Source organism: Mobula hypostoma, chromosome 9 (assembly GCF_963921235.1).
Source record: "Mobula hypostoma chromosome 9, sMobHyp1.1, whole genome shotgun sequence".
In the NCBI taxonomy this organism is placed as follows: Eukaryota; Metazoa; Chordata; class Chondrichthyes; order Myliobatiformes; family Myliobatidae; genus Mobula; species Mobula hypostoma.
Genome location: NC_086105.1, coordinates 32,870,234 through 32,897,582, shown reverse-complemented (window position 1 = coordinate 32,897,582; position 27,349 = coordinate 32,870,234). Strand labels below are relative to the sequence as shown.

Below are 27,349 nucleotides of genomic sequence, written 5' to 3'. Positions count from 1 at the left end.
CTCTAAACTATTACATCAGCAAGGGCATACTTGTGCTATTTTTGTTTGGAGCTCAGGTGAAGACCAAGAGGAACAGCAGCAAGAGTAACCTAGGATACTGCCTCATAGGAAGGAGAGGAACAACAGAAAGGAACAGCTCACAGGAGGCTGTACCCTCCTCATATGGTGTACATGTTGAGAAAAACTTTCCTCTACTTGTCTGAATACATATTTATAAAGATGCTCAGAGCCATGTAAAAAGTTCTGGCAGACATTTGTAGCCTATTTCAACAGGAGTTACTACCAACCACCTTCTGTGATGTTGGATCATTTTAGGGCTCTGCTGGAGATAGCCCACATACACATTAGGCAAGAAGTGGAAGAAAGGGGGTATGAATATTAAATCATAGAACAGATAATTAAGTCAGCATTGTTTGTGAATACACTAATTAGAATGAACAGATGCAATGCTTGCAGGTCTCACAGGCTTCCCACTGGTGCCAGCCATCGCAAACTTGACAGCTGAGGTACCCTTCCCTCCCAGGTCCTCCAGAAAGATTAGAGAACCAGAAATACCACCTGTCATAATGTTTCATCCTGTAGCAGTTTGCTTTTCCTGGTCCTTCGACTTTTGGAGCTTAGAAGTCCATAATTCCCTAAACAAAGCAGCACAAGTTCTTCGGGTGGTAACAAAAGCATATGGATTGTTAGTCTTTGTAGGTTGGGAGTAGAATATAAAAATTGGGATGTTGTGTTGCAGCTTAATAAAACATTGATTAGCAAAACTTGGAGTATCGTGTGGCAGTTCTGGATGGATGTGGTTGTGCTGGAAAGAGTGTAGGAGAGACTCACCAAGATGTTTTCCTGTATTGGAGAATTTTAGTCAATGTGAAAGACTGGATAGATTGGATTTGCTTTGTAAGAGTGGAGAAGGCTGATGGGTCACCCGATAGAAGCGTGTAAGATTATGAAGACATAGGGTAGAGAGCCAAAATATTTTTCTCAGGTAGGTGTATCAAAAACAAGCAGACATTGGTCTAAGGTGTGAGGAAGGAGTCTAAAATGGGATCTGAGCGATGGACTACACACAGAATGAGATGACAATTGTTATATTTGAAGACGCTCTTAAACACTCAAAGGCGCAGAGGGATATAGGCCTAATGCGGACAAAAGGGTCCGCATTACAATTGTGCACAGCATTGAGATTTTCACCTACCAGTAGCACAAGGCACTGCACACAGTGGATGTGTTCCAAGCTCCAGAGCTTTGATTCATTGGCTACGCTCCGAGAACAGCAAGCTGCTTTTGATATTTAGTATACACATAATTCTGGGTAGTAGCTTCACTGATTAGCAACTCATATTTCGATACATTTGGTGTTTCCCCCAACATGCTCTGCTGTATTCTCCCTTGAACCATTCTTGGTCATTTTAACATGCAGAATATGTATGAGCTCTGAAATGAGAGATGAGAGTGGATGTAGTGGATTGACCCAAAGCACTCTAAAGATAATGCAATTGTGTATTGTTAGATCTGCTCTAAATCTAAACTATTTAGCATTGTAGCAGTGTCATGCAACATAAAACGTGTCTTCAGTTTGAAGGCAGCATTTTGTTTTTATGAGGACAGGATAAAATTCTTTGCGTGTAAGTTCATCAGGCAATTACTTGACTCATCTGCAGGATATCTCTTCAGACTTAGGCATAAGCATAACTCCTAAATGTTTTCATGGAATCTTTAGACTACTATGCCCAGTGTTAAATTCAAATCTGGTGCCTTGATTGACGCTGGATGATTGGGATTTTTCATACTCTATCTGTCATACTGATTTGTAGCAACAAAGGGAGAGGGAATCAAAATCATGATTTTAAGGTGTAGGAGGGAAGATTTAAAAAGGACCTGATGGGGCAAGTTCATGCAGAGAATGGTACATATGTAGAATGTACTGCCATTGGAAGTGGTTGAGACAGGTGCAAGAACGACATTTAAAATACATTTGGACAAGTACCTGCGTAACAAAGGTTTGGAGGGATGTGAGCAAATGCGACTATCTTAGGTAGGCAACATGGACAAATTGGGCCAAATGGCCAGTTTCCATACTGTGTTACTCCATGGCTGAATGGGTTCCTGGGCCATTTTTGACAACACTTGAGAGTCAATACCATTTCTTTGCTTGGATTGTTGACCAGACTGAGCTAAGGCAGCAGATTTGCTTCCCAAAAGGAAATTAAAGAACCAGATTACCAGTAAAAAAATTTTAATTCCATATTATCCTTTAACCAAATACACATTCTCCACCTTCCACTACTTCATCCAAGTTCTAAATTATAAGCCTAATAACATAAATGCTATTTTACCACTTTATGCTACATGTTAGCAATTCATAACTTACCATTCAACACCAGAGTAATGATCATTGCCAAGACCCAATCAAAATATCCCAGATTTAGATAATAAACTAACTGAATCATAGAAATATGGTTTATGCCTTCATCTTCTGATTTTAAACAGAAAATTCTGTGTCACTTATATCTTATGTGTTCTAAACAATGCTTCAATTATTTCTTCTTAGTGGTCCTGGTAAAGCATTAATTATGATACCAGCATAAAAATCCTTTGCTATTTCAATATTAAGCAGATTAATACAGCACAAAAGAAATTGCTGTCTGAGCAAACATAATAAGATATCCACTCCCAAAAGAGTTTACTCAGTCTCCAACCCCTAAAATAATTTACATAATTTTATTAAATCCTACAGTAGTTTTAAATGGACTTCTGCTTTTAGCTGCCACATTGTGCATGTAGTCAAAAATGGTTTTGTCACATGTTACATTTGAATGTTTTTCGAGAAGGGAATTGAAATGAGATATGAAAAGAAACATCTTGATTTAAACAAGTGGCTTTCTTTGATTAAAACAATCTATATGCTTATTGTATGCATTCTGATATTTCATATGCTTGCTTTACACTTATTCATTAGCAAATACTACACATTTTCAAAGTACGAATAACTATAAAATCTGAATTGGAAATTACATTGTAACATACAGTAGAATGTAGAACGGAACATACTACCCAATGCATATGAATAATGTAATACAAATATTTCATTGTATCTGTTTTCAAGTCAAGCCACTCAGTTTTAAATCAAGTTTTGTCTACTAAGTCAAGTAAATAAGGTGTCTATGATTTTAGCATGATTTTAAATCATGTAGATCCAACAGAAAGTGTTTGCTCTGTCTGTCTTAAGTTGGCATGAATGATATGATAAAGAAAGCATTAATGTACATTTATAATGGAGACCCAATATCTATTATCATACAACTTTAATCTCAAAAGACAATCCTAGTAGGGAATAAAAATAATTCACAATTGTACATTTTAATTCATTTGCCAAAATAGACCATGTATGGGTGAAATTATATCAATTTATAAGTTTTTATAAGCCCTGAATGTTGGCTGAGGATAGTTGGAAAGGGGATTGTAAAATGTAGTAGACTGGAGTAGCTGGATTGGAAAGTAGAAAGCAAAATAGATCAGATTTTTTCTCAGAAAATTCTCCCAAAAAATAATGATTTCCAAATAATGGTGATATCACTCATTAATGATCCTGCTTTTTTCATCAAAGTATTTGTGTCAGTACACAGACCTTTAGTTGTAAGGATCAAATTGGTAATCAATTCCACTGAACATTGAGACAGAGGACCTGGCTGGCGGTGTAGTGGCATCAGCGCAGGACTGCGGGGCAGGAGGTCCTGAGTTCGAAGCCAGCCGGCTCCCCTGCATGCCTTTCATGCTGGGTTAAGAGCTGGTGATCTCTTCGAAAAACTCACCCAGCAGAAAGCAAACTACTGCTGTAACTTGCCTCATACGCGATTCCCATCTACGTCAGAGTGGCGTGGGAGGAATTCATCTGCTAACTGGAAAAATTCCGGATGCAATGTACCTTTCCTTTTTATTGAGAAGGAAGCTCAAGGCCAAGAATACCAATATCTAATAGCACTTATAGTCAACCTAAAGTTTTTTTTTTAATTAATTTAATTACGAAAATGTAGAGACTTCTGTTGTTATGTTTATTCCAAATGACTAGTTATAAAGAAGAGACTTCCTCTTCCAAGTATGGACTACTATACCCTAGCAGGATTATTATGTGTTTGTTTTTAACCCTGGAAAAAAATTTTTTGCATTTTACTTAATTCTTACTGTAACAACTTTTATTCATTTGGATATTGTGTCCATATTTTGATATTGGCAAAAATGTAGGGTTTGAACTCTTTTCCACAGTATTTTTTGCTAGTTTAGGATACTCAATATTTGCTGTTTCTCTGTTGGTGTATTACTATTTCCTATGCTCCTTCCTGTGTTCTTATAGATTGGCACTTACAAGTTCATTACCATTCACTGTGGTTCTCAATGTTTTAAACAAAATGCAATCAATTCAGTAAAATGATTTTATGTATATATTTGTGTAAAAAGCAATTCACTTTATTTTTTTATTTAGTCTTATATTATTTTCATTTGAACAGGTTCATTATTTTGTGCTATGTGAAAATATATTTAAATCATGTCAGATGGGTTAACATATATCACCACAAGAGAAATATTTTAATGGATTTTTTATTAAATCAGGCACTGAAATGTCCTTATAATAGGGAAAGAGATGGGGTTTTATTTTCAGAAACCATTTTCTTTCCTACTACTTTTCCTTCCAGAGATTTTTATCATGATGGGAAATGTTCAAATTTAGAAATACAATTCAATATTTAAATGCAGGATCTCTACAAGGGTAAAACCTTTTAAAAAGGCATTAGTATATTCACTTTACCATATAAGTACTTCTTTGCTACGTAATGTAAGTGTTTCTTTTTGAGTGTTTTTTTTCCTGTTTGGAATCATATATCCAATTTATTTCAACATTAGTAAAATGAAGAATTGTTTATTACCTTGGTGGGAATAGGCGTGATTTTCACTCTTTGATAACGAACAATAAATTTATTTTCAAATCTGTAACTTCCCAAATTTCTTTACCATGATATTTTTATCACAAAAAAGTAAACAAAATATTTAGCTAAATATCTAAAACTGTAAAAGCTTATGCCAAGCAGAGGATGCAACCATCAATGAAAAGGAGTTCTGGAAATACTCAGAAGAGTAGACATCATCTACGGACAGAAAACAGAGTTAATGTTTCAGATTGCTGAAATTTCATCAGAATTCTGTTGAAAAATCATTGATCTGAAACATTTGAACTTTCTCCACTAATACTCCTAGACTGCTGAGTATCACAGATGTGTTTGTTTCAGTTTTAGTTTTACAGCTTCTGTAGTTAATTGCATGACAAAATAACCATAAAGTTGACATTTGTGCTTTTACCAAATTTAAAACTAACAATGAAGCTTATAATTCAAATACAACATGATATATTTTAGAATGTAGGCACTCCTTTTCATCATTGCCAGAAATATGAAAGTATGATACAAACTGTCTGAAGATCAGGTACAAATTATTTCCATTCATTAACATTAGTATTGACAAAAATCAAAACAAATTATCCAATATTTAATTGGACAGAAAGTACTGTTAGTAAAATTGGCAATCAGATACCCAGCAGCTTCATGTTATGTTACTATCCATTTTAATTGTACAGATAATAATTTGTTTTTAAAATCCAAACAAAGATTATTCCTCTCTGGATTGATACTCGTACAAGTAAAGGCCTAATAGTTGATGATAAACTATCAGAGTTAGTAACTCTAGGCTTGTCGGCCAGACCTCTTCTGCGATCACCCTATGATTTGAAAAACAGAAGAGTTTGTTTAGCTATTCAGGTGGTTATATATTTCCATAAAGTGATAGTTTCAGGGTGCAAATGCATTGCAATAATTTGAAATGCATGAAACCTGTTATGAGCCTTGCCCATTCTCGTCTTGCTTCCAACTTCTCCTACTTGTCTACCTTAGAGATTAAGCCCACAACCTTCCTGCGTGTAATACAGTCCAGAATTTTAGCCCAGAGGTGAGTTCCTTGCAGAGTGGTGTGGATAGGGTTGGAGAGGGAGGATAATGTGGGAGGTGCGGCTGGTGAGTTAGGAAACCCAGAAGAGTAGGCTTTTTAATTGACTTGTAATGCATTAGGGCTGTCGGGGCTGGTTCAATTTACTACCATGTTTCTCTCAGTGCTCCTTCCTGCATGAACCCTGTATCTCAAATGCCCTTAATAGCTAAAAACCTTTCACAACCATCTTGGATTCAAAAACTTATTGTCATCTCAGTCTTGGGGATCCAATTCTTTAATTTGTGAATGTGACCCCTGGTTCTAGACTCTCAGCCAGGGGAAATTTCATCCCTGCATCCAATACTGCAAGAATTTTAGATGTTACCCTTTAATTCTTTTAAACGAATTAAGGGGATGAGAAATCTCATTCCCCTATCCTGGAATAAATTTTGTGAATCTTTTGGTGGCTGAATGTGATATTTAATAAAGGGCTGAGAAGGCAGCAATACTGAAGTTCTGTATGTGAAATAAATACATACGTGTATTTATGTATGAATGAGCACATGCCAAGTTAATGACAGGGAGGTGTTACATTCTCCCTTTCAGTTAAGTGAAGTGGTATTGAAGTCAGTGCAATAGGTTGTGAACAGTTGATTAAAATTGCAAGCCTTGAAAAGTTTCTGTTAGCATTTAAAAGGGGTTCTGTGATATTCAGAATGGGAATGGTGGAAAAATAAGTTAACCCAGTCTGAATGGTGAACATTGCATTTTGACACAAGTGGTTCAACCTACTTCACCTTCCCTTATGAGGTTACCCACGTGCAAGACTGTGTTACAGTTCTTGGATAGTTGAAACAAAACTGACTCTTGTTTCTCTCCTTACGGTGTAAACTGTTATGTCAGGCTCCATGTCCAAGCTTTGTTTTCCTGGCTCTGACTTCAGATAGCAAAATTATAGATGCATTAATGAACCTGGAAGTGATGCTGTGTAAGCATCTCCAAGACCACCGTAAGATAAAAATGAAGAGTACTGAAAATACGTAGTGAGTCGGTAGCATTTGTATGGGGAGAAATGGGGTTAATATTTTAGGTAATTGACACTTCATCAGAACTAGGAAATGTAAAAGAGAAAAGGGGTCTATAATAAAGTGGAAACCAAGAAAGACTGAATGACCCAAGTGGTGGTCGGACCTACTGAATGTAGATAGAAAAGTAGTGTTTGGAGGAGACAAATGAAATGTGGAATAGCAGAAGAGGAGAGAGAAAAATAAATGAATGCTGAAACTGTAGAGACATATGGGTTTGGAATGACTGTATGAAATGCTTGAATATGATATTGACTTCTGTAGACTTTTATGTGTTAAGGTGGGGGATGAGGTGCTCTTCAAGCTTGCGTTGAGCTTCATTGGAACAGTATGAAAGGTCAGTAACAGAGATGTCAGGATACGACTGGGATGGAAAATTAACTGTGACCAGCAACAGGAAGCTCAGGATCATTCTTGCAGACTACCAAGACTGTTCTGCAAAGTGGTCTTGATGTCTATATATTGTTTCCCCAATACATAAAATAAGTTGGAATCACTGCCTCATCTGTAAGGAGTGTTTGTGTTCCCTGCATGACAGGACACAAGGAACTAAAATGGAAGGAAGATTCAGAGATGAACCACATGAGAGTGAGAGCAGGTTAGAAACTAGCCGTGAATCTGAGTTCTATTTAAATCCAGCAAGCAGCACCCAAGCAGTTCTCAACAGTGGCTATTGCCTTTTAAACTTTTTTTCTAAAGTTAATTTTAGTCTTCTCAAGTGGTCATAAATCCATCTTCAGTAGCATTATCACTCAAAACCAAAGGAATTAATTCAGTTTAATTAATTACCCTACAGGTTTCTACTTTGCAGATAAGATCCAAACCACAAAATCAAGAACTGGATAAGGTTGAAAAGGAGGAGATAATTGGACCAGATATGGGAATGTGACTTAATCCATAATTTGTAGCAATATATTATGTTCTTGTTTTACATCATTTTATAGTTAAGCAGCAACATTTACAATAATTTGGGAAATGAAGAATCAATGTTAATGAATTATTGGAGATATTTTACAGCAGAGGATGAGGATCTCTGTAATATTGAAATGAATTAAAATGCAGAGAAAGTAATTAATATTAAGTCTTAACACTGATAATGTGTGATAAGAAATGTTAGGAAAGAAATTCCTCTTTAGTTGTCAGTAATGAGCAGAACAAAAATATCAACTGTCAGACCTGCTGACATCCACTTCCATTGAATTAATAAAATCAGTGTCAGGAGGTGCATACAATTGATGACCAATACACTTACATCCATTTTGACTCAATAACCAAGGACAATTTACACCCCCATTGACTTTGATTTTAAGTTGTCCTACCATGATTGCCCCACACCAACTATCCCCACCACTGTCCCATGGGAACAATAGAACTTCAAATATCTGAGATTGCCCAGGACAAGCCACCTGATTTTTAAACAGTTAGTTGTGGCTAAGTGTTTATATATCTTAATAAGGCTGTATACCACAACTTCTAACACCCTTTCCAATTTGAAGGCTGTGGGTTGGGTTTTGCAGAGTTCAAGAAACCCAGCAGCTGAAGGGAAGCAAGATTGGTTGGATCCAGCAGGTAAGTGCCTCTATAGCACTATTTGCTTTTCTCTAGCCATTCAATTGACCCTATTTCTCAACCTACATTCATATTTCCCTCCCCAGCCCTAAATTCTTTCTCTCCCTTGATGCACACTGCGATTTCCCCAACCCCCCCCACCCATCCAAACTCCAATTTCCGTTAACCTTTGTCCTGATCCCCTAGTGACTCTGATCCTTCACCATCCTCAGCTTTGATCCTCTATAATCTGTGCTTTTAAACTCACCACTTTATCCATGTTCCTTGCTGCCCCTCTCCCTCAAATCTGCCCCTCAGCCTGACTCCATCTCCAGCTTATTAATGGGAGCCTGTTTAATAAGGACCTGAGAAGTGAAATTAAAATTTAGTTGATTTAAGCATGCCCATTGGCAAGTGGCCTTAGAACAATATGACCTAATTTACACTCTAAAGCTGTATCAACCCAACACATCTGGAATTACCCTATTAACTTTCTGGAGTGGAATGATTCAACCCAGGAATCATTGCAATAGCATGCCAACACAGAGTTAACTGACTTTCATCATGGCAATGCAAAAAACAGTGCTCTGCTTATCAATTTTTATGCCATTGAATGTTAACTCTCTTGACATTGAGGTAGAAATATAAAAAATGCAGGAGTTGAAATAGTGTTTATTTTTTGAGAAAGATAATACAGTGGTCTATCCTTTTGGAGGCAGCACAGTATTACGGGATTGGAAATCCCTTAAGTACAAAGTTAGCTGTATCTGATGTTTAGGTGAATAGTCAGGAAGGGGAGATAGAGGGGGGATTTGGGAGGGTGAGGGGAGAATAAAAACGTAGGATTTGTAGAAATGAAGAGTGATGGTCAGTACAGACATGGTGATGCATCTCTCGATGATGCTGTGACTCTATGGCTTGCCTGACACCATGAATGTATGGCTAATTACAGATTTATTCTGTATCTGAATCTACTTTTACTGCCAACTGTTTGCATGATCTTCTCGGCTAAAGCTATCAGACCAGAAATGGAAAAGCTAATTATATAATTATTTGTTTGTAGGACCATTATTGTCCTATGCTCCCCATCCTTTTTGTCAGTAGCAAAATTCTGCTAAGAGTTGTGTCTCCCCCTCCCTCACCTGACAATTTACTGGTGGTCGTACAATCTAGTATAGCCCAAACACAGTGAACTATCCAGGCTGCTGATTTGAGAGAACTGTTTACTGGATGCTTTTAAGTTAGTAGTCATTATGAATAGGGTTACCATTTGGAAAAATAGATGTTGGGTAATCTATTAGAATTGGCCCTAGTTTTATATTGCATGATGTAAGAGATCCTTAACAGCATTACTGAGGTATCTCAAAGAGCATTTTAAGAAATTTAAAGTATTTAGCTCTTGTCATTGTAACATTCATTTTGTAGAATAGGGTAAATTTATAGCTTTCTGTTGGGCATGCCATCTCCATATTGGTATCCCATATCAGTTGTTATCTGCTTGGGTGGCTGTCCATAATTACAATAAAGGTCCTAATCATGAGCAATCTAGTAATATTGTCACTTAACTCTTGGGTCTAATGGAAGTTGTGTTTGTCTATCCTTTTGATGGTAGCACAGCACTGAGGGATTGGAAAACCCTTTAAACAAAAATAGCCGTGGAAGGATCTGTAGGAAACAAAATAATATAGACATAACAGGAGAGGAAACTGGACAATAGATGGAACTAGGAGTGCTGTAAAAAAAAAAATCGCACAATAAGTAGAAACATAAAAAGGTGGTTAAAATTAAAGTGAAAGAAATGGCTATTACAAATGAGACTGGTATGCTTGTACAGCAGAGTGTCGATAATAAAACAGGGAAGTGGGGGAAATGGTAAATTGTAAATAATTGGACATAATAAGGAATGTAGAGATGTGATTACAGAAATATTAAGACCAAGGATTAAAAGTAGAACATGTTTTAAAATTGTTCTATTAATTAGCAATAATGTATAGGGATGTAGAAAAATGTGATCCAGCTCTCAACAGGATGGAAGTACAACCAGGGTCAATATTTTCACTCAATGTCAACTAAATCAATTATTTCATAATGTTTAGATTTTTGTGAGTGGGTTCTGATTGGCTGCTTTGTTGTAATTGTGACTGCACTTCTAAATATGTTTCATTGGTTCCAGAAAGTTTTAGAATGGGCTGGAGTTTTGAAAAGACATTTTATACATCTAAATCTTTCATCACAGTGAAAATAACAGGAGGATCAATGATACTAACACCAGGAGTCAGCAGATCACCTAATAGTTGAAAAAGCATTTAGGGAATATCGAAGAAGAAAGTGAATGTAAGAACTATCAGTCAACTTTCCTCAATGTAATTGGCCAAAAGAATTAGATAAATACATTGTGGAGTTGATTCCTACAATGTGTACTGGTTCACTTCTTAATCCACTGTGTAAAATATAGCAAGAAGTGAGTTTTATTTATCTGGAGTGCTACTCACAGTTGCGGTACTCCTCCACAAAAAGAAGGATATAGTAATATTGAAAGTAGTCCAAAGGAGATTCACCAAGTTAATTCCTGGGATGAAAAGGTTGTCCTACCAAGAGAGAATAAACATGTATATCATAGAATTTGGAGAATGAGAGGTGAACTTATTAAAATATATTAAGTCCTAAGAGGCTTAATAGGGTTGATGTTGGAATGTTTTCTCTAATTTGAGTGTCTTGAACAAGGGGCATAACTACAAGATAAGATGAGAGGGGTAAATTAAAATGAGCTGTGCAGGATAAGTATTTTTTACAGAGAGTGGCGCGTGCCATGAATGCCCTGGCAGAGGAGATAGTGGAGGCAAATACAATAGAAGTGTTGGGAGGCTCTTAGATAGGCACAGTACTGTGCAGAGAATGGAAGAATATGGACATTGTACAGGCAAGATGGATTAATTTAGTTAGATGTTTAATTAATTCAGCACATCATTGTGGGCCAAACGACCTGTTCCTGTGCTGTGTGAAAAATGACGTACCTGGACATAGAAATTTTCTTCTCACAGAAGGTAGTGAATCACTAGAATCTCTGCTCTGAATGGTTGTGGAAGGTGGATCATTAGATGCATTTAAAGTGGACGTGGATAAATGCTTTATGGATGGATTGAGGAATAGAAGATTACAGATGAGTGTCGAGGCCAACATATATCAGCCATGGTCATAATAAAAGGTAGGGCAGGCTGGAATGGACTGATAGTCAACTCCTACTCCTGCTTACTTGTGTTCTAATGTATTTTCGATACTAGAAATGAATATAAAGTTAACAAGGAATTAATATAGGCAGTGTGTGCCATTGTGACCATAACATTAATCAGAAGAACCCAAGCTGAACAAAGATCAGGATGATCAATTTGGGGAAAAGGGTAGTTTTGTGAGGTTGAGAATGAAACTTTGAAAATGAAATGGACAGTGATAGTATTTGTGATGTGGAACCAAATGAGAACATATACATGATCTAAAAAAGCTTAGAAAAAATACATAGCTGAAAGTTAAAAATATTGAGGAAACTTGATGAATGAATAAACTTTAGAGAATAATCTAGGGTAAGGGAAAAATACAGAGCAATTAAAAGCATGACAAGGGGGAATACTAAGTTGAGGAGAGGGGATAATTATCTTTGGTCACCTGAACTCACTGTGTGCAAGCTTGTGAGCTGCTGATTGCACTCAATACCACACATTTGATTCTATTTGGAGTTGAATTTGCAACTGGTGCACCTGATGGTAATCAAAGACAAATGTTAACCCGAGAAATAACATACAAGTTAAGAAGGTAAAGGAAAACTGTGAAATTAAATTATCAAGGTACATAAAATGAATATTCTTTAGACATAAGTTAAAAGTCTGAATGAGTGATAACATCACAGTCAGCAAAATGTCAGAAATATATAATCATTTACTTATGAGAAAAAAATGATCAGCTTGGAAGCATGTTTAAAATAAAGTGGAAAATAAGAAACACATGAATCAAGCTTAATAATACACTCATTCTTGGATTATATTTATATATTAAAGGAAAAGAGAGGCACCATTAAATGCACTCAGTAATTTGTTATATAATTGGTAGATATCAATTGTTAAGAATTGAAATAAACCATAATCTTGGGATATTTTCTATTGTCAATAGCAGGAAAATTAATGGAACACCAACAGAAGGTAGATGCATGCCAAATAATAAATGAAATGATTTTTAAAAACCTTGCTTTTTCAACTTAATTGAAGAGGTAGCGGGGAAACATGTCACATTGATGCAGTTTACTTAGAGGCTCTCAATAAATTTGGAGAATGGCGTATCAAGAGGCAAAGAACATAATATGGCTGACATGGTTCAAGGTAACCCAAAAATGCAGGAATAATGAAGAGAGTTAGAAAATGGAGCTTCACAAGTTTCCACAAAGAGTAATGTATGCAGATACTATGATTTTTTTTCTTGTTTATTGAATCTATGAGCCAGTAGGTCAGGTGACAATTTTTGTTTTCAAATTTGTTTATTAGCATGTTCTCATTAATTAAAGTCTTATGGACTGTTCTGCCCTGCCTTTGCTTAAGGGTAGTTTTAAAAACTTGGCAATGTTTCTGAAATTTAGATAATAATCTGGCCTACCCCTTCAAAACAAATGCTTCCCTTTAAATAATTTAAGTAATCATTGATGCTTATAAATTCATTAATCTGAATGTAACACAATACATGACTTGAGGTTCAAATTTCATATTGAATTTCCAATATAATTTGTGGTATCAACAGATAACAAATATGAACCATATTGTTTTTAATTTTCATTTGTGGTATGCCATTATCAGTTAGAACATTACGGACCAACAAATATACATGGCTTTCTTAATGACAGTGAAATATCTAGAATGTGCTCTATGGACTGAAGAGTATTGTGCTACTATGGCAACTATTTAATAGCAAAACTCTGACGTAACAGCCACATAGGTGTTTATTAGCAAGACAGAAGGAAGTTGGGTTTAGAGTGGGAGGTTAACACTTACTTGAACAATTTTAAGTACATGTCCATTCAGTATTTCTTATAAAATAAATTTATGATAAATTTTCATTCATCTATTTCCGCAGTCACGATGACAATGATTGTGGAATGCAAACAGCTAAACAAAACTATTCCCACTGCTCCTTATAAAGTAGTCCTAGACAAATCTTTGCTGGGAAGTAGTTTTGCTGTGAGTGTATCCAGTGTGTGCCTGCATCATTACTGTTGGCTTGTTAGTTTAACCTTGTTCCCATGACCTTCCTCATACCCTCTGTCAATTTGCTTTGGATGGCTGTTCCAGTCTGGTTGTTTTACGTCCCTATAGGATTTGTGAAGAAAGTGGTATTACTGCATTTTTAAAAAATTATTAGCCAGCGAAAGTTGTGGGCAGATGTCATAACAAAAATCTTCCTTCCTACCCTCAAATAATAACTCAAAATAAACAATGTTCTGCCTGGGAAATGTACAGTAGGTAACGGATGATTAAAAAATTTTTGGTCAGCAATAATGGGCAAAATTAGGCCAAAATTATGTAAAGTACAATGGCCTTGGTTCCTTGAAGTTGTCATAACCAGGGTGGGGTTAGTGAAGATAAGCTCCCACTATTTATTAAATGCTTAAATGCTCCCAGTGGTGTGTGCCTCAAATAGCCTCTGACAGCCAAGTCCAGCTCTTGATTTTCACATGTGGCTCAGCTACTCAGCTGGGCAGTACCATTTCTACTGAGGCAAAGCTGGATTACTGGCACCTTAAAACCAGTCACTTTGGGGAGATGGGCCTTGTCAGCTGTGGTCGGCAGCTCACCTAGGAGAAGGAAAACTCTGATCTCAAGCCTCCACTGCCTCGCAGTTATACTCACTCACGTGGAGTAAACCCTGAGGGAAAATTCTGGAGCTGGAGTCGCTTAGACAGTCGTACATTGAGTTCAAAGCTGACCGGCAACTCCTTCGATGCCACCGGTGCCAAACCGTTCCTTTGGATTCCTCAGCTACATGGGTAACAGCTTGCTCTCCATATCGTATCACCCTGGCTTGCATATCACGTAGACAGTTAGGACATAACATCCATGGTCAACCCCAACCAATGAAGTTGCCTCTCTACAAGGGTCTTGTTATGGATGAGTACAGTTTACTACTTAAGTCTTGCAGACTGCTGCACATGACAACTCAAGATGAAATGAGGCCAAAGGATGCTGATGCTTTTGGACTTTCCTGTAAAGGAAGTGTTATAATAATAAACTAGGGTTTATCCCTAGTGTTAACCTCATAACCAATTGACTCTCCAGACAACTGAACTTAAAGACCCAAAGTTAATTAAAAAATGATTTAATAAATATGTTTTGGAGCAAACATAGAGATTGAGTTGTATTAGAAGTTTGAATTGTTTTTTATCAAGGTGGAAAATATCAAACATCGTGTTTTCAACTTTAATTTTTAGTTAGAATTCTTTCATACAGAAATTAAAATTATGTTGCAAGTCAGCTTCCAGCAAGGAAACTTGAAAAAAATTATTTTACGGTTGCAATCTGGCATCACTTAAATAAAGATGACAGTGTCAAAAGGTGGCAACGTAACAGCACAGGACAGATAGGAGCAAGAGTAGGGCATTCAGCTTCTCTAGCCTCTACTCCACTAGATCATGGCAAATTTCCCAATGTAAATACCATTTTACACAAAATTCCTCTGATTTGGTTTAATATGGGGGGAAAAAATCTATTGATCTTTATTTCAATAGATGCAGTCAGCAATTAAGCTTCCACAGCACCCAGAGTGGGGAATTCCAAGGATTTACCAGAATAGGCATCAGAAAATGAGTAGAGGAATGGCGTGGGGTAATATAGAACTACAGCTGGTGGATCTGCTGCGTCACAGCTCCAGTTCAATTCTGATCTCTGGTACTTCTGTGTGGAGTTTGCACGTTCTCCCTATGACAGTGTGAGTTTCCTCCAATATCCCAAAGATATGTGGATTGTAGATTAATTACCACAAATGTGGAAGTGAACACCGTAATTTCAGGAAGCTGATAGAAACATTGGAATGAGTGAATTGAGGTTATTGTTAGACTGGGGTAACTAGGTTTTTGTTAGTTGGAGTGGACTTGGTGGGCTGAAGAGCATGTTTCTTTGTAGTATGTATGATTCTTAAGATATAAAAGTCTGAAATGTCTTCCCCATTGTTTTAGGTCCGTGATTTCTAGTTCTAGATTCCCTAGCTGGGAAAAAACATCCTCCACATATTAGTCTTGTTATATGTTCTCAGAAGTTAGTGTATTTCAGTAATGCCACCTCTTATTCTTCGAAACTACAGAACAGATGCTTAACCTGCTGAATCTCTCCTTGTCTGACAGATAAGCCATCTCAGAAACTATTCTAGTAAATGTTCCTTCATAGAAGCTGTCTCCTTTTTTGAATAAAGAAACCAAAACAGTGCTCAGTGCTCTAGGTGTGGTCTCATCATGGCCCTGTGTAGTCATAATAAGATGTCTTTAAACTTGTACTGAAATCCTCTCATCATAAAAGCCATCATACAATTTGCCTTCTCATTTGACTGTTGCTGCTTTTCATTGAATTCCCCACAAAGATGACCAGACTTCTTTCCAATCTCATCATCACTTAAAAGTACTCAACATGTTTGCTTTTTCAATTAGACAGGCATTCATTTTTTGGAATTGTGATCCCTCCCCTGTATTATTGCCCATTCATTCAGCTTGTCCACATCTCCTTACAGATTTTTTGCACTTTAATCACTCAATCGTCAGTCATCTATTACACCTAATAGCATAGCTCTAACATAGTTCTCCATCTTCCTTTGAGGAACTTACCAAAAGTTTTCTGGAAATCCAAATACATCACATCCACTGGTTCTTCTAACCCTCAAAGAACTGCAGTAGATTAGTCAAACATGATTTTTCTTTCATAAATCCTTGATGACTTTACTCAATCATATTATGATTTCTAAGTTTCTTGATCTGAAATCCTTAATTATGGATAGCTTCCTATTGCAGGTAGGCTAACAGACCAATATTCAATGTTTTCCTTCTTCCTCCTTTCTTTAAAGGTGGGGTCACAATGGCCAACCTTCAATTAATTTAAGAATATATGGATTTTCAGCAGATTGTAAACCACTCCTCTAATATCCATGAGTTTATATCCATCCCTTTCAAATCTGTGTAATGAATTATTCTGAATGTTTTCTAATTTTATGCTTGGTTCGCCAGTATTTTGTATAAACTTGCTGTGTTTTCTTAAGAGAGCACAGACCCAAAGTAATTGTTTAATCCTTGACTATTTTCTATTATCCCACTTTAAGTTCACCCATCTCTATCTATAAACACCCCACATTTGAGTCCCCGACCTTATTTTACATAATTGCAGTACCTCCCCAGTTCATCTTTTTTTATGTATCTATATTACCTTTTTTATCCATTTCTTGGCCATCTGGGGTTGGTGAATAATGTTTTATGAGGTGTTATTTTCACACACTTTGCTGACCCAGATTTTTTTTCTGGCTGCATTTTACAGTTGATGCAACACTGATAAAGATCCCGGGTGACTTGCAGAGTACTTTCTGAACAGTGGTGGCTCTTCCTGTGGCCGTGCAGGTTGCTGCATTTGTACTGTTATCTTTGTAAAGTGGCTGAAGCTAGGGCATATAACAATCTTGTATCCTGATTCTTCGTGATTTTAGCTGCTGGAGTACATTCTATATTGTAGACTGGACTCCTGCCAAATGCAGCAGAGTTCCACAGAGGAAAAGTATAGATATTTTGTGGAGCTCTCCTGACATTAATCAATGTCTGGCTAGAGGAAGAGAAGTATTCAGGGTATTTAGACCATTTTTGGCAAAAAAAAAAGATTAAGTTATGCCAGAGTTGAACATAGCTGGGACCTAGAAATAGATTTGTAATGAAGGAATGTAATAGCAGGAATTGAAAGGCTAAAGTCAAGTCTGTATTTAAAATGAAAGCAGTGTTTTGGTCCACAAGTGATAGAATTTGGAAGCTCAACAAGTAAGTCACAAAAGAAACGAAAATGCTGAGGGAATTGAAACGATTTGCAAAGAAAATGTAATGTGAATTAATATGTACTGTATGTACCAATGCAAGCCATATGCAAAGTAGTAACTAGAACAAGAGCTTAATGTGGAGAGTAATGACATAATAACCGAAGCTCATTCAGGAATGGCAATTACTCTGTTATTGGGAGGAGAATAAAGTGAAGTGTAGCAAAATTAAATAGATCCCAATTTCTAAGCAATTGTGTCACACAGCACTATTTTTATTCTAGTACTACACAATAAAAGTGTCATGCAATCCAGAGTAAGTAGCACCAGCGATCATTGCTAGGTGAAATCACGGCAATTACAAAATTATATTGGACATTTCTGTTCAAGATCATCATTGCCACATCCAAAGCTTTTGCAACATCATACATACACATAATAGAATAAGTCAACCTTGAATACTCTTTGCATCCTTCCTGGCATAAACTGGAGCTAAGGGATCCAGAAAACAAACATTGTTGGCGCAAACATGAGGAAACATTGTGGGCAGTCATTTTTTAAAAATAGCGCAACCTGTGTTATATTTAGACAGCACTTAAAAGGCCTCAGCTCACAAAACATCAAAACTGGGCAGCTCCAAAACTGACTAGAGTTTAATGACATACTTGACAAACTTCTTAAGTTAAGTTCAAACTGACAGTGATTCTTTCATTTACTGTGTATTTCAGTGACCTCTCTGCCCTTAAAAATACACTCACCTCCAATGTTGCACCCGTGAAGCTATGTGTTCCATTTTACTGCTGGAAATTTCTTTCGGAGTAAAGGATATGAAGCAAATAAATTATCTATTGTATATTTATATGCTTGAACAACATGTAGAGGTTGCGGTGATGAGGGAAGGGGGAAGGACAGCTGCAAAATGAGATGAAAAGATTGTGCTTATGTGTTTGCATGTTTCTGTGACCAAGTGTCAGTGTTAGACAACAGTATCTCCAGAGGAGCAGAGGTCATCTTGGCATTTCTTTTATCCTGCTACTTCTTTATATGTAGGCTCTCCTTCCCAACATGCATCTTATTCACCTGTTTATCATTTTCTCTACAAAAGAACTTTGATGCTCTCTCCATTTCCTTTCTGCCATCTTTCATTCCTGTGGCAGTCATATTGCATGTTATTGATGCCTGGCTGCCATGGGAAGTGTGTATTTTTGAGCTAACACCCTTCTTCAATATATGGAGAGTAAAATGATTACAATATGATAAATTGGGAGTGCCCTCAATCTCCCACATTAATGCTGTTGCACAGCCACTTTAGCAATCTATTTGAGGATCCAGACTTAGACTAGCATGCCATTCCATGGTGTTTTAGTACATAGGTAAAGTCAGAAATTATCCAAGAGGTGGTTATTTCAGACTATCTCAACAATATAAGGAAAATTGAGCATAAAATTTGTACATAATTAAGAACAATGAGATTAAAACTTTTGGTGATTTTAATTCTCCGAAGGTGAGATGAATCTTTGTGATTAGAAAGTGCAGAAGTCTTATTGGCATGCGATGATTAAATTATTGGAAAACATTCGAATGAATGGCACAAATAACTGCTCAGAGAATCAAAGATAGCCAGCACATCTGATTAACTTGGTTAAATGTTTGTGGAGGTAACATGGCAGTATGGATGGAGAATGTGTTTAATATAGTTTCCACAGATTTCAGCATGATGTGCGATAAGCAAATAATTCAGTGAAATTAAAGCCAAGGGAAAGTGACAAATCTGATTTACAAATGGTTAAGTGGGAGGAAGCAGAGTGACTGAATATTAGATTGCAAGCGGCAAGTTTTGTCAGGCTCAGTACTATCTCCCTTGTTTTCAATGATATGCAATAATGACTGAAGTATGTTCAAGACAATTTGCTTTTATAGCTGAAGTACAAGATACAAGAACATGGAGGACATGCTATATTGTATAAAAGACTAATTAGCCTGCAGCCAGAGTATTACGTACTGTTCTGATCACTGCACCAGGAAAGGATGTGATGGAACCAAAAAGTATGCAGAGGGGAATGACAATGTTGTCAGGACCAGCAGAAAGGTGCTGTGATTGCCTTCTGTAGAATAAAGGAAACTGAGGGTAGACTTATTTGAAGTGTACAAAATTATAGAAGTCCTAAAAAGGATGAATATGAAGGACATATTTCACTTGTGAGTGTTTGATAACTGATTCAAGTTAACTTGTGAGGAATTGGAGGATGTTTTTCTTGCTCTCCCAGTAAGAGATGGGATATAGGACAGAAACATTGTAGGAACAGAAGCACCCACCACATTTGAAAGACACTTGGATGAATACTTGAAAAACTGTGCACAGAGCTGGAAAGTGAAAATTACCTTAAATGCATAATTTTCCATTGAAATATACACGGCCTTGTCCAGATAAAATTGAGTTACAAATTGAAATGCCAGCACTGAATAGAAAATTGAAGGGTACATGCAAAACAAATCCCAGGAAAAGGAAAGGGACTGCGACAAAGGTTGTGCTTTATGCAAAATTTATGAAACAGGGGCGTTTCATACCTACAGCAAAGGATAATTACAACCAAACACAACAAAATCATAACAAAAAGAAGAAAGCCAGAATTGCATATACTGATAACAAAACAAGAATGGCAATAATAACAATTACAGCAAGTATTGCATGATACCCCTGCTCAATATCCATATTTTCCTACCCAGATATAAAAAGAAAATAAATGAGAGAGGGGTAATATTTGAGGAGCTAAATTATTCATAGTGAATAGAAGAGCAGTTTCCCATCAGGATAATCATCATTCAAAATTAAATCAATACCTGAAATTAAATTAAATAAATACGGCCAAATTACATTTTTGCTTTGGTTCAAATCTTTGTTACTATACTTGAGAATAGATATTGAAGTTGTAACTGCTAAGCAGAGTGAACTGCTGCATTTACATACTCTTAATACAATATAGTTATTTTTGTTCTTTATTGTTGATAAAGTTTGTTGTACTTTTTTTCTGTTTAACAGTTTTTCCCCTTCTTTAAAGCAGTAAGGCAAATAAAGCACTGATGAGTACAGTTACAAGGGGTTCTAAATCATTTAGCCAGAGAGACATGCCTAAAAAGGCATTATTGTTCTGCATCAGCAAAGTTGCCAGCTATTGACAGATTGTCCTGGGAGGAGAAGTGGTGGGCTTGACCATTGATATCATCACAATCGACTAGTGAGGGAAGGTTCAGCCTGGGTTCCCACTGCTTATCACTCTCCAGTGACCTGTCGTGGGAAAACATGAACATGGGCATCCGGTGAGGTCAAGACTGGGACGTTAATGCCGCTGTTCCCAAATAGTCAGCTTATAAATTAATAAAAGTCATTTGAAAAAGACAGCAAAGGTTTTCTGGAAGAGGCAGCCATGAAAATATTTCTATGGACTCTTGGTGTAAATTGAAGCCGAAGTGCTGCAGTGCAGTAGGTTTAAATCCCAGAAGGCCTTCATGTGATGAAAGGAGAGAAAAAATAGTGGCACTGACTCAGTGATAAAGTAAATTAAAAATCTGAGATAACCTCAATAAATACTATCACAACTGCTCATAGTGCAGTGGACATTTTATGCTCTCTTGCTGCCATTCTTCTGTAATAGATTCAAAAGATCTAATTTTCGTGACTGCCTGTTCCAGTAAACTCTTACCAGTTCTGTAATGGCTTCCCTTTAAGTAAAGGTCAAAATAAAATAGATGACTGAGAACTGTATGATTCAAGATTATTGAATGAAGCATAAAAGCTAATAGTTCTTTGTTACAGAAGGAAAATAAACAACTGCTCTTAACAGGGACAACTTTGTTAGCATACTAACGTGTGGAATATAGCAGAAATGTTTTTGATAGTTTTATTACAGCTCATCTCTATTTGCCTTTCTTTAAAGCCAGCTGAAAATAACCCATCCACTTCCACCCCCATGGTAAGAAAAAACGTGTTGCAGGTTTCCTTACACAACCAATGCATGTGTTTTGTTTGTTTTTGTGTATTGTCTTTTGAAACCCAGTTTTGAGCTTATTTTCTCTGCCAGTGTCCATTATTTTGCAGTCTTTGTTAAAATATTGTGGAGCGTGCAACAGTTTGTTATGTTATAATTTGTGACTTTTCTTTCAGTTCTTGTGAGATTATGCATTGGATTCCAAAGAGCTTTATCTACCATTAAGTTTTCTGGTTATATAATAAAATAGTATATTCAGGATCTATATAGTCAATTTTTTGAAATAGTTTTTTTTCTATTTGATAAATAATGCTAAACTCTACAGAGTTTATCCATGACTATGAACATATTTGAAGGAAAGAAGGGACAGTCTGCTGATAAAGCTCATTGGGTTCACAGACAGGTTATTGATTTCAATCAAGCAAGCGGATTTCCAATCAGAATAACTCTGATGTTGCAGCACCCAAAAGACCATTCTAGCACCCACCCATGTCACCTTTGGAACTAACAAAGAATTTGACAGTAGCAAGATGTATAAATTACATGTATAAAAACACCACTGAGTATAAATAGTCAATTAACAGCACTCTTACTTGTGAAAGAAGCTCACATTTATCACTAAGTTTCAGATAAGCAATAATAATTATTAGAGGTAAAATAGTTTCGGCATCATAGATTCCATGTCAGAAAAGCACTGATATTATTAAAAGCCTCTTTCAGTGTTACCATATGAAAAACAAAATAATATGATATAAAGGAATATTTAAAACAGTAGCAAAGTCAGATTTGTAAAAAAAAATCCAAAAATTAATTTAAATTTCTTGGAAAAAAATACTTTTTTAAAAGAAAAAGTTTGAATATTTATATCGTGAGAAGATTATAAATGGAAAATTGCAGTTGATAATATTAGCAAGAGTTTTTTTTAATGGGGTAATTCAAAACAAATGAGCCAAACATAGTATTTAATTATGTTGCTGGTATGAATTTCTGTGAAAAGAATATATATTATTGAAAATCAGGGACTTAATCCGAGGAATTTTCTTGAGAAACAGAAGCAGGACTAGGCTGGTTAGATCCTTGAGCCTACAATAAAAACAGAAAATGCTGGAAATGTGTATCTGCCAGAACACTTTTCCAACATCTTTTGTTTAGGTTTCAGCTTTCCATTTCCTGAAGTTTTTTGTGGGTTTTTTTTGGCCCTTTGAACTCTCTCTGACACTCATAGGTGACCCAATAATTTTCTTAGCAGCTGCACTCTGAACCCCAGAATCCTGGATGCCCCCTCTAGGGTAATCATATACTCAACATCTTCCCTTCAATCCTCCTTTGTACCTTGCATGTTACTGTAAGATTACCTCACATGCTCAGTTTTTCATCTGACTCCTCCTCATCCATAATGTGGTGAAAATCCTCTGCACATCTTACTTACCTTATACAGAGTGACCAGAACTGTACACATCTGATAAAATTGAATCAAAACTTTCCTAATTTTATACTGGCAATAAAGGCTGACATTTCATTAATTATCAGAATTACTTGTTGCATCCTCATGCTTCCTTTCTGTGCTTCATGTACTCAGATCCCCAGATCCTTCTGCATTGCAATATTTTATAGTATCGTTGTATTTAAATAATCTTCCTTCTAATATGGAGAGCCTCGCATTTTCCAATATTATACTCCATTTACCAACTTCTTAGTTACTCATGTAATCTATCTAGATCTTTTTGCAGGCTCTTTTTCTTCTCCTTACAACTTGCTAACCCACGGATTTTTATATCTGAATGAAGTGTGGGTATAGGACAGTAGGCCCCTTCATTCAAGTCATTCGGATGGAATATAAATAGTTGAATTCCCCACACTGATCTGTGTCATACCAGTAGTTCCTGATTTTTGTTGCTAGTCACCTATCCATGTCAATACCCCTGACACCAGCCACTCTTTATCTTGTGCTGTATTTTTTTTACGTAGCCTCTTACTGCATGACTTTCAGAAATCCATATATACTAAGTCTTGCACCAGTTCTTGAGGTCTTGATTATCCCACTTAGGGCTCCTGCTTGATGCCTTGCTTTATGACTCATAAACTGGACTTCGGTCCTTTAAATTCCTCATTGTTGGAACATGTGGAGGAAAGACCTTTCAGAAATTTGATCTTATAAGGCCTCACCCATTGTACAAGGCACCTTCAATCTTGTGTGATAGAATTTTGCCGAACAAATATTAACAGACCCACACTGTTCACTGTACTTTGAAAGGGCTGGAGAATTAAATTGGTCTTGATATACTGTATATATTTGAGGATACATCTAAAATGTTACCACACATAGTTCCGTCGGAGAATGTAGAATTCGAGGGAGAACATTACAGTAACATTAGGTTTTAAAAGGCAGCTAAGAGATTAAAGTAATGTTAACCAGGGTGATTAGAAGTCAGTAGAAGTGTCCCACATTGTTCTGTTCTGGATTACTTGAGCTCATAATGCTTACCAATAATTTCTACATAATCACATAAAATATTCCACGTGTTGCTCAAACAACCCCTCAACTCTCTTCCTGCATAAAGTAAGAGTATAGCTTACCTTTGCCCCTTCACCATTTCCTTTCCAGTTCTCAGTACCTTTGATTCCCCTGAGTACAAATACCTCATGAGCTTTTAGTCAAGTACTGAGCATAAATAGTCCTCCAGATTAGAGGGTTCCAAAGATTCATAGTCCTCAGAATGAATGAACTTCTCTTCTCTGTCCTAAATATTTAATCCCTCATGCTAACATGACACAACCAGTTTCTAGACTCATCAAACAGGGAAAGTATCTACTTGGTTAAATCGCATCTATAGGAAGAGGCCTGCTGCGTTCACCAGCAACTTTGATGTGTGTTGCTTGAATTTCCAGCATCTGCAGAATTCCTGTTACTTGGTTAAATCCTTGTGTTAATTAGTATGAAAAACACTTCTCACCTTGCCAAATTCATGAAATTATATATTTTTAATAATTAGTCACTTCTTATAACATTTCAGAATATAGCTTACAGGAAGAGGAAAAATAAATTTCCAGATTACACTAAAATAAATGAATAGAATCTGTGAAGGGATATTGATAAAATGACAGAATGAATTAAAATGTGTTAAATAGAGTTTAATGTAATATGTTTTAACAAAAGTTATGAACTTCATGGCCTCTGGACTAATACAGATATGATGACTAATTATAATTGCCTTTTCAACTAACTAACAATGTCACAGTTTATCAGTGGCCTTCAGTGGTGTATGGGAGAATGCTGGGTAATTTTATTGCATTTTTACATCCTGGCTTAACCTGTTTGATAACTACTGTTTTCCAGATGACACTTGTTGTTGTCTGCATCCATTCTGTACAGTTTCTGGACCTAATACTATAGAGTGGGAATGATGCCAGGTGATTTATTTGGTGATGAATGGGTTAACAATTTTAGTAATTGGCTGCAAAATACCTTTTTTCATTAGATTACTAACACAAGCATTTTTAACAAAACTTTTCTTTTATTAAAAGTTACCAGAAGGCTTTTGGGTCTGAGCTCTGGTTAAAGTATTATCAGTAACTGGCACTTTTCAATATATTTTGTGACCTGTTACTTTTTGTGAGGTTCTTCAGAATTCAGATGAGAACTCGAGGATTTCCATCACGTTCTTCCGTCTTTTCCGAGTAATGCGCCTGGTGAAACTGCTCAGTCGAGGTGAGGGAATCCGAACTTTGCTCTGGACCTTTATCAAATCATTCCAGGTGAGAAAGCTTAGTAAATTTGTAGTTATAACAGTCATCTCTTTTGTAATGCTTTAGGATAGTTAAAACAATTCCCTTTTTAGTATATAAATTCAGCAGAAAGTGGTTAGTTTACTTTGGGCCTTTATATGGTATGCTTATAAGAGACTGTTCTTTAAGACAAGTTTATCTTCTGCAGACACAGTCTAAATAAGTTCTTTCTTAAGAACAGATCACCAGAATATTCATGGCCACATTTTGACAGACCTATTTATTATCAAGAACCTCATAAATCATTGCTCTAAAACATCAGTTCCTGTGAAGCTACATGATGGTTTAGTGGTCTTTTTTTTTTAAGTGTTTTTGTGTTTTGATTCTAAAATATTCATGATGACAGACCTTTTTTGAAGAGAAATATGTAAAAGCCTAGAAATTCTTTCGCTACATTTAATCTATGCTTTAATCTGTGCTAAAGCAATTAAGTGTGTCAAAAAGTACTGCTGTTAAAAGTCACATCAGAATCACAAACCTCAATTGTAAGGTTCTCAGAACAGTACTGTCAAATTTTCTAGTGTAAAGTCACGTTATAACTGTTTCAGTATGTTGACCTGTTGCAAGATCTCACAGCTGGCAGCAGTTTCAAAGGTGATGAAGGGACAACCCACAACTACTGGGAACTACTGATGCTTCAGGGTAACTGTTGCAAGACACTAACTAGGAGGGAGTGTTCAGAATGGTTCAGGGGGACCCAGTCAGATTGATGGAGAACAGTAACTACAGAAAGTATGTCCTTTGTGCCAGGAAGCCACCAAGATCCTGTAGGGCTGCTGCAGGCATTCTTGGCACAAGATGGTGATGTGGTCTCTGTAACAAATAATACACGAGTACAATCTCTGAATGCCTATTCATTAAAAAAAAGCATCCCTTTTGAGCAAATCCTCATATTCTCCCTGCGGGTTGAATGGAAAGTAAATTAAGTATTTTCTCCTTGTGGATTGGATGATCTATTGCAGAGGTGTCAAGCAGATGATGAAGTCTGGCTTAGATCAATTTCAGCAGCTTTAGAATGATCCAGAGACTGGGAAATCAAGATTAACAACTTCCAAGGAAGACAGGGACATGTGTGAGGTTAAATTTGAATTTGTAAGGGATCGGTGATCTCTTTGAGTACTGCCATGCCTGTATGAATATTGCTTCTCAGAGAAGTCTAGCTGTGAGCAAGGGTCTCCGTAATGCATGGGTTGGATACTTTTTGGGTGATGAGCTCTTCCCTTGAAGTTCCTTTGGCTGCCTGTGATCTCTGATACCCTTGGTTTATCTCCAAGCCACCCATTAATAGAGGTATTAGATGGAGATTGCAGTTTGAAGATTTTTTTTAAATCATTGCAAACAAGATTCAGTGTTAAGTGATAGTAGTATGAAATGTAAACTCTAAGACAACTGCTGTGGAACAGCCTAGCAAAGAATAGGGTTTGAATGTTAGCTCTTAAAGTTACAGTTTTAGAGGAAACATGATTAGTGAAATTCTGTAAGAGCAGTTATTTTCAGACCAATACGGTTCAAATTATGCTATAGGTAAATTTTGGGCATTGTGCTATTGTTAATATCATTCGGGTAAGATTTACTGCATGCCGGAAAACATTTCCGGTGCTAATGCAACAGAAGGATGTTAATGCATCTTCTAGTAAAGCTAGGGTTCAAATTTCTTGCAAGGCACCAAGAAGCTCAGAAATAGGTGTAAGCTGTTCTCCTCCATGGTAAGCCTGATTTCAACTGCACAGCACCATTTTTGTTCAATGTTAAGAAAAGGAATTTCTGTGCCAGCATCTTTAATGCAATCCAAACAAGCAGTTTACTTGAAGTTAATGGACCAGTTGTGAAGAATCATTCCTTTAAAGCATATGTTGTGTACTAATACTTTCATGGTCAAGGTTCAATATTTCCATCAACATGAATTATTTTCATTATCCAACTTTGATGTTGGAGTAAATGGTT

At 36.5% G+C, this 27,349-nt stretch overlaps 1 protein-coding gene across 2 annotated transcripts in view; it reads left to right on the top strand.

Moving 5' to 3' along the window:
* The window catches only part of cacna1c (calcium channel, voltage-dependent, L type, alpha 1C subunit), a 669,326-nt gene that overhangs the window by 544,657 nt on the left and 97,320 nt on the right, over positions 1-27,349 (top strand). For both annotated transcript variants that reach the window (XM_063058026.1, XM_063058027.1), the window contains 2 exons: positions 21,569-21,604; positions 25,238-25,375. In XM_063058026.1, coding sequence (XP_062914096.1) covers positions 21,569-21,604; positions 25,238-25,375 — 174 coding nt within the window. The remainder of the gene's footprint in view (positions 1-21,568; positions 21,605-25,237; positions 25,376-27,349) is intronic.